Genomic DNA, 11,057 nt, shown 5'->3' with positions numbered 1-11,057 from the left:
TTGTTGCCACCCACTGCAAACCTCCCTCTACAGTTATATGTTGTGCTGATTAATAAAAATAACTCCATATGGGTGAATCACAGGGCTGGTTTCATTCATTCGTTCAGTTTGTGAATCTGCAATCAAAATAAAAGGTGTTCCCCAAAGGCTCGTTCCCAGGCACTGTCTGCATCCTTCCTGCAGGAAACAGCTCACTGACAGGGGGGAATCAACATTAGTATTCATGGAGTTCACTTTAATACAGTTAGTATTTGCCACATTCTGCAAAACCAGTAAAACCCTCATTGAAGCTCTAAAGACATCAAACTCCTGTGCACAAAGTTTGGGCTGAGGTCAGGTGGGGTTTGGGTTTCTTGGGTTTTATTTATTTTAGAGTAAAACAAAAGAGTTGAGAAAAAAGTTTCCAAAATTTTTAGCCTTTGTTTTATTGAGTTACATCAAATGAGCAACAAGTTAGAAAAGTTGGATTTATTCAAACTCCCTACATCCTGTTTGTGCAGCACACTGAAAGGTGGGCAAGTTCTCCAACCCCAGCTCCTCAGAGGAACTCACTGGGCAGCTCTTGCACCCAGGCTCCTGCTCCCCTCTGCTCCCTCCTCACACATGCACAGACAGACATCCCCACACAAATCCAAATTAGCAGTATTTGAAAAAAAGTGCACTCAGGAACCTAAGAGTGATCTAAAAATTTAGTGGCAAGGGTTAATAAGAAACTTCTGTTGTGCGCTACAACGTCTAAAGCTGGAGGGCAGCTGCTGGTTATGGTGTCCATCACTGTACCAGCCAAAGAAACACAAATAAATTTGGATTATGAAGCATCTTCATTTCCTCATTCCAACCCCTCTGGGAGTTGTAATGCATGTTTAAACAAAAAGTGCTAAAAAAACCCCAAAACCAAACCAACGATCAAAAAAAGGCATTCTAGCCAAATCTTCAGAGACCCACAGCTGGGGCTGGCTGGTGAAAAGTGAAGTACAGGAGCTGGAGAAGACTTGCCTTGTAGGAGCATGGAAAAGCAGAGATTTAAATATTTCAATCAGTAGCAGGTGGCCATAGAACAAAACAAAAAAGTCAAAACAACAAGAGAAAAAAACAAGAAAACAAACCCCACTGCTCCAGAACATGTTTAACTGGTCTGAAATGTAAACTGGAGTGGGGATCTGGGCTCAGGTGTTGATCTGCACCAAGACAACTCCAAAAGATTGCAACTCTTTCTTAAAACACTTCAGGAAAAAAAAATCTCCCTCCTCCACAAAAGACACTTCCCTCCCCCCAACCAACCCCCAAATTTCTCAATTGCATTATATGCAAGAATAACTTGCACCTATTAAAAAAATTAACAAAATTTTTATGTTGTACAAATCTGTTCCAGTAGAGGAAGAGGCAGGGCAGGAAAGTGGGTGGGAGAGAAACTAAGAGAAAACTATGTACAAGGACCCTTTCCTCTTTCTTTCTTCTCTTTTGTAATGCAGTAGTAGGACTTTGGCACTATCAACAATTCCATGGTGATGCTCCATGAGAATATTTCTTCCCACTGTGCCTCCACAAGCGCGGTTTGAGACTTGGAGTCACAGCACACTCTCTCACGCAGGCAGGAAAATAGAGTTGTCTTCTATTTTCAGAGAGCATTTCCCCTTCAACATCAGGACAGTGCAGCTGAGAAGTACCCCTGCAAAAATTACAACAGCAGCATATTATTTTTTAAGGCACTATGAACTGTTTGAGCTGTTAACTATGCTGAGACCTGGTTTACATCCCTGCACACGTGGTAACACTGTTTTGTGTTAACTGCACCCTGAGGCCTATCCTTATCACAGCCTCATCTGGTAGGGTGCTGCATTTTTGCTGTATGTAACACCCAGCTAACAACCCCCTGTAGACTTCCAACAGGGATATATGGTCCAGCTTTGGCTCAGGCAGATTCTCACACTGACTCAAAATGATGCCTGCACGTGTTTGGGGCAACCACTTTGCAACCACAGGACAGACAGTGCTAAAACCAAGAAGACTTCAGGTCTTTCTCCCCCAGTAAATCCCCTTGTAATGCTTCCTATTTCACATGATTTTAGAAAATGATACAAACTAAAAGACAACGGAAAAAGTTGGATGTGCCTGTGCTCTGCAAAGCAGCTTCCTGGTTCTGCTGTCACTCCTGCACCATCATAAAGGCTGCACAATTGGACCAGGGATTAAGAAATGACCCCTCAAAACCCAGCCTTCAAACAGGCACCAATTCACACCTATCCCCAGCTCCCAGCAAAAAGCAAGGGCTCTATGACAGGGATTATGCTCAGTTTTTCCACACTGAGGTGTGAACGTGCAAGAAGTGCAAACATCCTCTTCAGCCACCCTGCAGCAGTGCTCACTGAAACCTGAGCCGACCCCTTATTTCACACCTCTCAGGGATGTTGCTGCCTGCTCTGTTATTGCCCACAAAAGCAGTGGGCTCTCTCTATCTGGCATCTGCAATGCAGTCAAGCCCAGGGAAAGGCCACAGGCTTGCACCAACATCAAGAGGAAAAGTCCTCCCCCACCCTTGAGACCTTCCCACACAGGCCCCTGTTCATCCTGACTCACTGGAGAATTTTAATTGCTGCACTGGGTTTTGCTTCTCCTTCTGAAATCCTTCATTGTATTAGAGCTTGAGTCTCTAATGCACCTCACTCATTTCAGGGGAAAAAGCATGTCCTCCCTACTTCAGCCTCATTCCCTGAGAAGTTTCAGGATGACCTGAATACTGCACTAGTCAATCCCTTGCTGAGGTACTTCAGGATGCTGACTTGGAGCCCAGCACCAGTGGCAGACACTACTGAGAGCTTTCTAAATGAAACCCTAAGTCTCAAGAAAAGTGAGAACTTGGGCAGAAAGTGAGAAACCCAGTGATGTTCACTACTGGTGGTTTTGGACACTAAGGAATGCGCTGGGTCCCTGGCAAGCAGGTCATGTGAGCTCCTGCAGCACTGCAGAGGGGGCTGGAGATGCCAGGAGGACCCAGACCAGCTCTGATGCTCACTCTCATGCATTCAGCAAATGCAATGGATGATTGCCTTCAGGCTTTCTTTTTTTTTTTTTTTTTCCTACAGTGCAACCTTCACACGTGGTTTGACTCTGGCAAATCTCCACAGAGCAGTGGTCACAGCCTGCAAGATCTGGGGTGTTCATGTTCCCACCATGAGCCACAGGCTTTGGTGCCTACATCTTGCAGGGTTCATGCTTAAAAAAGGAGGTCATGAAATAACTCCAAAAAGAGACAGTTTACTGTGGAAAGGTGGTGATGGGGAAAAAAACAGATCATTCTGAGAAAAAACAAAAGCTCTGGTCTTGGGAAAACCCCAGAGGGAGACAACACCAAAGAAAGCCAGCAGAACTGGCACCCTCTGGTCCTGCTCTCCTGTCTGAGCCGTAGTTTGCTGTGTTTAATTCAGAACCAGTTCCTGTTTGTCAGTTTGTGCACAGGAGGAGGACAAGGGACCCAGTTCTGACCTGTGCTGGGGGAAGGCAAGAACCTCTCTGCTGATGGAAAGGGAGCTACAGCTCTCTCTTGACAGAGCAGCTGGGCCTCACTACAGGAGGGACACAAAGCTTCATGACAGTCTCAGGACACTTCCAGAGAGGGCTTTAGTGCACCCTACAGCAGCCACTCAGCATCTGGAAGGCCTGGTACCCTATGGGGACAGGTCTCCCAGCCTCACTGTTCAAGAAAACTGACCTGCTCCATGGAATAAATCCAATTTTGCCAACAGCTTCAGATACAGACTTAGTAACAGAGCCTCTCCTTAGTCCTGGGATGGCATTGCAGAGCCTGGCATGAATCCTGCTCTCACAGAGGCCCAGTCCTTTGTGAAATTCCCTCTAGCTGCAGCAGCAGAAGAATCTGCCAAACATGGATCAGTTTGGGAAAAACTCTTTTTTTTTAAGGCACAAGGTCTGTGGAGGCTATGACACAAATGCTCTCTCATAGTTCCAAAATCTCCTAAAGCTACACACTGGAGAAGAGTGACTGAGATGGTCTGGAAGAACTGAGGTTTTACAAAAGCCACACACAAATTCAGTCGAGCAGGGTATGGAGGTCAATCATCAAAACCCATTCATTTTAGACTATGTAGATCAAGCTGGCAAAACAGCAACACCAGGAATATGCAAGGAGCAGCTCCTGCCTGGTGTGTGGCTCAGCAGTGAGAGACTCACCCAGCAAGTGTGGCTGTGTGAGAGACAAGAGGAATCCCTTGTCAGCTCTCCAGTCCACCTCTTACATGTGGTACCTGAGGAGCATGTTAGGAAAAATCCAGCTTTTATGACAACTGACAGAAACAAGTTCCTTGTCAGGTCATACAAAAGTCTCTGCTTTTGAGTCATACCCTGGATGTCACTTGGGATAACACCTTGTTAATTTAACAACAAAGTATTAGCTGAAAATTTCTAAGATTGGCTGTCCAATGAAAACTTAGAAAAAGTAGTTGAGATTATTCCCTGAGTCCCATCAGATTGGGATATCAAGATTCCAAATTTTGTGTCACAATGACTGTGGCAATGCCTCCATGTGTGCACCACAGAGCAGCACTTGCATTCCTCAGCTGAGACTTACAGGCAGAATATAGGAAAATTAAGAAGACTTTTTTAGGTCCCCAGACCAGCACACTGAGAAACTGGCAAGGAGCAGAGGACAAAAAGGCCCTCTGACCATTACTGCACACTCCTTGCAGCAGAAGTCCTGCTCCAGTGCACCTTTTCTCAGCAGGTATTTTACACAGAACCACCTGAAAGCTCCTCATGAAAATGATCACTCAGCAACCGCTGAACTGAGATCAAAGTTCTTATAAAAATTCCTCTCTGGTAACAGTTGAGCATCTCCAGAGCCCTGAAGCTTTATGGCCAACACCTGCACAGAGGCAGGAGGGTCACTCCACACCTGACACTGCTCACAAGCACAAAAACCCAGGCACCAAACCCAGGCTGCTGCAAGGAGCTGGTGCAGATCTTGGTTTCCTAATACAAGAGGTTTGTAAGGAACAGGGGTTTCAGGCAGCTCCCCCTGCTCCTGCCTTCTTCTCCACTGCCCCTCTGAGCCCCTGATCTGCTCCCTCTCCTTGGAATCAATATGTGTAGCTGGAAGGGGGAAATGTTCTGGAATAACAACCCAGCGAAAAAGAATCCCACAATGCATTTATTCCTCACACATTTGACTTTAAAAGGCAGATCAGATCCTGGCTCTCCCTTCTTATGTGGCTGCACAACAGTGGCACCCCAGTGTGCCTCTGGCTGATGTTCCCACATCCTTCTTCCTTTAATCCCTGCCTTTGACACACAGGTAACACCTGCTCCTCACATCCCTAATTACCAACTTTTCCAAGAGTAATGGAAGACAGTGCCTTGCAATGCAGTCTGAGTCTGTAAGACTTTGTTATAAAGGTGCTGTCATAACATTTCTCAAGATTAGCTCAAAGAATTCAAAAATAATACCACTTCAGGGTTGGTTTTTTTCTCAACTCAGAGAATGTCCAGGAGGCTTTGGGACAAGTACTGCACATGGAGAAAGTGGAGTGCTAGCCAGCAGGGCTCACTGCCAAAAACTGCACCGCTGCAACAGGTGGTTCAATCCAAGTACTGGTATCTGTAATAGCAGAAGTCTTAAATACAAGTGTGGAGGCACTTCTATCAGTCCTGGCTATTTTTTTTTTTTAATTTTTAAAGAAATGCTAAAGTATATTTTACTTATTAGATGCCAGAAAATCACCAATTTTCTCAAACAGGTGTTCTCTCACTACGGTTTTTAATGCAGGATGCTGAGTTTTCTGTAGGATAAGCTCTAAAGTTGTGGTTTAAGGAAACTCCAGATTCAGGAATACTGAGCACAAAATGTTACAGGTTCCAGTGAACTCGATTCAACATGCAAGAATTACTGACAGTGCTTGTTCCAGATTTACACCTGTGCAGTTGTGATCAGAAACAGGTTTCAGCTCTCCAAATATCAAGTCCTTTTGCACTGGGAAAGATCATATAACCCCCCACCCCCCTTAAAGCCAGGCCCTGCAGCTTGCTTTTAAATTCAAGATCCTGTGAAGAAGAGCTGCTAAACACCCACACAGATTAGTCTGGGGCATTTCCTAAGCCTCAAGTGAGAGCAAGCAGAACAAAGCTAGACTGAAAAGAATTCTCACTTGCAAGAGGAAGAAAACACATTTGCATGACCCACTTCAGTCCCACTTTTTTCTTTTTTTTTTTTTTTTTTGCTCGCTTTTGCATAAAGAGGCATCTGTGTCCTAGGCCCTTCCCCCAGTGACCTTTTGTTTTCAACATGGCAGGATGCTGCAAAGGAAGGACCTGAGATGCAAAAACAGGCACAGCCTCTAGTCAGTGATCTCTCAGCAAAGGGGATATTATCAGCTAGTATTACTTACTATTTCTTCGTGTGGTTCACCCAGCATGTTTTATGTAAAGTACATATAGGTTGTTTAAAGACAGAAAGTTTTAAGGTTTAATCACTTATTGCAAAAAAAAAAAAAAATTATGAAAACCTCCCTTACCCAGGACTTGATCCACAAGGAGACAAAAACCAAGGCAAATGGCACTAACCCCTCCTCTATCATGCAGTTGGCTTTAATTTACAAACAGAATGGGTTCCCTTTTGTTCAGGCATCCAGCAGGCACAAAGCATCCGGCAGGGATGGGCTCCAGGGATTTACACTGAAGGGCTACAGAATGCTGGAAGCACACCCTGCCAAAGGCAGGCTCAGAGAACCAGGGCACCCTCAGCATTACCTGTCTATATGTGGGAATTGCCTCCAGATATACTTTCAGAGTCCAAGTCTGGCAGCTCTGTGTGGCCCTCTGTGGGGGCTGTTTGGCTCCAGCTGTCCGTACAGTCCGAGGCAGCGTCGTCCTCGCCCACCGTCACCTCCACCCAGTTCACCTCTGCTGGCTCCTGGTTCTCCTCACTGCCGTGGCCATCGTGGCTGTTGCTGCACTCCAGCCTGTCCACCCCCTCTGCCTGATTCCCCAACAAAGAGTCCTTCAGTGGCTCACAGTCTCTTTTTGCTCTCACCACTGGTTTCCCCCCATTCTCTTCATTCAGTTTTTTATGCTCCTGGTAATGCTGCCGAGACACCTCGTTACCATTCTTTGGACTCTCAATGTGTTTTGAGGTCTTTTTCTGGCTTTGCTTGTTATGACCATCACCAGCACACTGCTGCTGGTACTGGTCAATCCATTTAAGTGACCCAGTTCTCAGTGAAGATCGGTTTTCCTTGAACCAGCGAACTATTTCAGTTCTTGTGAGCCCAGTCTGAGATGCCAGCTGGTCATACTCCTGGGGTGACGGCCACTGGGTCCTTGCAAATGTGCTTTTCAACAGATGAATTTGCTCTTGTGTTTTCTTCAGTGTGGTGGAGGACCCAGATAAAGCACCAGGGAGCTGAGAGCCTGTCAGAAGTTCTGCCTGGCTTATTGCACCATTGGGAGTTCCTTGATCCTTAATTTTTCTGTATGATCCCATCGAGTCCAGGACAGCTTGCTCCATGCTGTCCCTTATCTTTCTCCGTTCAGAGAACCATGAATCTATCTCCCTCCTACTCAGCTTAGTCTCCACTCGAAGCCTGTCCAATTCTCCCTGGGTAGGAAAGGAGCATTTTAGGAAACTCTCCTCAAGGGCCCTAAGCTGCTCTTGAGTTTTCTCTTTGAATCTCTGGGGAGTAAGATCTGTGTATGGGTGAAATGACCGGCCATGTCGACCAGCTGAAGGTGCTATTTGATCTTTCCCTAAAGCATCACCAGGAATTTGCACAATGCCCCTCTGACTTCTGTACCTGTGGTCGCTGAACCACTTTTTGATCTCGCTCCTGGAAAGACCAGTTGCCTCTATAAGCCGGTAGACTTCTGCATCATCAGGAAACTGGCTTGCCATGAAACTGGCCTTCAGCTCTGCTATCTGCTCCTTGGTCTTTTTCCTCTCACTGGCTGGGGTCACAGGAACAGCAGTCACCTTGGCAGGAATCTCAGGCACCTGGACTACGTGAGGACGCTTGGCCTCTGGGGCACTTGATAAGGTCTGTATTGTCCTCTTTTGGCCCTGGTTTGGGGCAACAGCAAGGGTAATTGGTGAACAGGAAACAGTTGAACCATTTGACACAGGAGTCAAAACCAGGCCAGTCTGGCCCAGGATCTGACAAGGCAAAGCTGTCTGGATGATGGGCTGTGGCATTTTTGCAGTGGCCAAAGGAGCTGGCAGGACGGTGATGGTCTGGGGAACTGCCTGGATAGTACCATTGAACATCTTCTTCCTTGCTTCCTCCACTTCCTCAGGAGACCAACTTATACCATGCTTCAAGCGCTGCGTAGCAAACCAGATTCGGATTTGTTCTTCGGGATGTTTCGATGCTGCTGTCAACCACGACAGCTCTGCTTGCGTTGGGTAAGGAAACTTATTAAAGGAGTTGATCATGGTTGCGTTAGTGTCCAGTGCAGAGTTGTATTTGGTACTGTTCAGAGGGACCGGGACCTTGGGGACAAGGTTGATATTTGGTGGCAGCTGTACAGAGGGCATTACATGGGCTAACACATCATGGAGGAGGTCTCCATTTATACAGGCAATCGCTTCAGTGGCTTCAGTGATGATGCGGGGCAGAGCACCATCCACGTGGTTTTCTGTAACTCCCTCCTCTGGCTTTTTAGATCCCTTCTTGGCTTCCCCTTTAGGCTTTCCCAGCTTCATCACTGGTGCTTTATTTGCGCTGATTGCCCCATGAAGTGAATCGTCACACTCTGGGTTCTCCAGCCCACTGCTTGTGACAGTGACATCGTTAGTGGCAGCCTCGATAGACTGCTCTAGGACAGTCTGATTATTGCGTTTAATTAACTTCAGTTTAAAGTTAGTCTCTCCCGGGTGGTATTTTGTGTTGTGGTCAGATAAAGAATCGTATTTTTTGGTTGTGAAGTTGCATTCAGCACAGACATACAGGGGGTTGAGAATGACATTTGGATGCTGAGTGTCAACGTGCTCTGTAAATTCATTTAGGTTTTGTGTCGAGTAAGGGCAGTACTTACACTCATAACCACCCTGGGGTTTCTTAGACTGATTTTCACCCGCGGGCTTCGCCTCCACCACCTCGCAGTCTTTGACTGAGTTTTCTGAAGGCCAGGTGTTTTTGGAGTCCTGCTGTGTTCCCCCACTCCCCTTGTCTTTAGGAGTCTCTGCGCCCTCGGCACCCTCCTGCTCCACGACTTCAGAGGTTCGCACCATACAGGGAGTTGTGGACTTTCTCTTGCTGGCCATGGCAGCTGCTGGCAGTGTGCTGCTGTCCCAGATGGTGGCTTCTTTTGACAGGGTGAGCAACCAGCTCAGTAGATCTTGCAAACAGCTCCAAACTTCCCTGATTATTTGACTCTGTTTCGTTTAAAGACTTTCTGCCCTGGCTGTGACCCTCAGCTTCGCCAGCAGACCCATCAGCTGCATGACACCTGTGAAACAAAGCACACGTTGTTAGCCACTGATCAATAAAACACAGATTTAGCAGAAAGCCACAGCTCAAGGTGTGTGCATTTGCAAGGCATGTGCATATTTTGGATATTGCCAAACTCTTCTTCCTCCACGTCATCACTTTAAGAGTCAACAATCTCCCCAAAAAGAAAAATGTCATGGGTAATTTGCAATGAAGTGCACCACAAGAAGAAAATTACTGGAATAAATAAGATGAACAGACAGAGAATTTTAATTTCCACTAGACTCAATGTGTTTAATTAGGAAAAGAAGAAGATAGTACTATAAATACTGCATCTTTTTATAGAAGCTGCAATTCTATTAATTACTATTTTGAAGCCTGCAGATTTGAAATTGAGTGTGATTTATATTAAACTTAATTACTTCCCACTGTCACTTACCTTGTAAATATGACTACTAAATGATTATGGTTACTAATGATGGGTGATTTCTAAATAAAGCTATAGGATCTGCCTTGGTTGTAAAAGTAATGGTAGAAAGAAGAGTTAATGTAAACCAACACTTCCAAAGGTCTGTGTTTTGAGAAAAGGTGGGCTCAAAGAAACTGCAGCAGGAAACTCCAGCAGATTTGTGGAGGCCTATCAAGTCTTTTCCAGATGAGAAGTTTCCTTAAAACACTACTTTCTCACTCAGTATTGACAGAAACAGCTACCAAAGGCCACAAGATTCCTTTTAAACAGGGACCCTTTCTGTGACCCCACTGATAATGTCCCAACTTGTGCATGTCACCCCCTGAGGATTAAAAAAAGCCAAATCAAAACATTTCAAAACTTTATTTTTAATGCTCAAGCACCTTTGAAAGTTCCCAAATGCAGAATTCTGTAACATGTATTTTCTGAAGGATAGGAGGCAAACATCAGTCAGAACAAGCATAAAGAAAAATTACATTCGCTTTTTTAGGATCTACAAACATTCATCGGGACTGGATGGAGGGAAAAGGAGCAATTTAGTTGTCAGAAGAACTTAATTAATAAAAAAACAAAGATAAAAAAGGTCATTTCCCTATTTGACAAGATGCTTTTTAAAATTTATCACTGATTCATATTTGTTGTTCTTCCTGGTCAGATGATCTCTGGTTTCATAATACTTCTACAGTCTTGATGGAAAACTCAGATTTAACAATCAAGAAGTTCTTGGTATTGAGTGGGAGGCACACTGGTGTTCACAAACTGGAGGAGGATGGAAAGGGGAGATTTGCAGAGTGGGTCAGGCCTGCACTGAGTTCTGCAGAAGTGTTCTAAATGGAGAATTTGAACTAGAGATCCAATGGAAGATACCCTTACCCCTCGCAGGGGGGACAGACTGGATGATCTTTAAAGATAATTTCCAAGCCAAACCACGACCTCATGTCTAACCAAATGCACATTTGCTTATTGTGAATATAGTAAATGAAAAATGATCCAGAACTGGAGACATGAAGATCTAACAAAATAAAATATCACTGCAGTCACGTCTGGACACATCCAACATCAGCAGAGACTTTATAGCCACCTGAGTGCTGTCCCTGTATCTGCTCCTCTCTCTGGAGCCTTGGCTCCATGAGAGAACCTGTGAAAGCAGCCGC

At 45.3% G+C, this 11,057-nt stretch overlaps 1 protein-coding gene across 8 annotated transcripts in view; it reads right to left on the bottom strand.

Annotated features, from left to right (window-relative positions):
* Positions 1 to 343: 343 nt before the first annotated feature.
* ZHX2 (zinc fingers and homeoboxes 2) overlaps positions 344 to 11,057 on the bottom strand; it is a 74,337-nt gene continuing 63,623 nt past the window's right edge. For all 8 annotated transcript variants that reach the window (XM_036404870.1, XM_036404878.1, XM_036404838.1 and 5 more), the window contains 2 exons: positions 6,760 to 9,453; positions 344 to 1,669 (listed from right to left, as the gene is read on the bottom strand). In XM_036404870.1, the coding sequence (XP_036260763.1) occupies positions 6,764 to 9,268 (2,505 nt within the window). In that variant the 5' untranslated portion in view covers positions 9,269 to 9,453 and the 3' untranslated portion in view covers positions 344 to 1,669; positions 6,760 to 6,763. The remainder of the gene's footprint in view (positions 1,670 to 6,759; positions 9,454 to 11,057) is intronic.

Source organism: Molothrus ater, chromosome 1 (assembly GCF_012460135.2).
Source record: "Molothrus ater isolate BHLD 08-10-18 breed brown headed cowbird chromosome 1, BPBGC_Mater_1.1, whole genome shotgun sequence".
Lineage (NCBI taxonomy): Eukaryota > Metazoa > Chordata > Aves > Passeriformes > Icteridae > Molothrus > Molothrus ater.
This window is presented reverse-complemented; position numbering and strand designations above follow the sequence as displayed.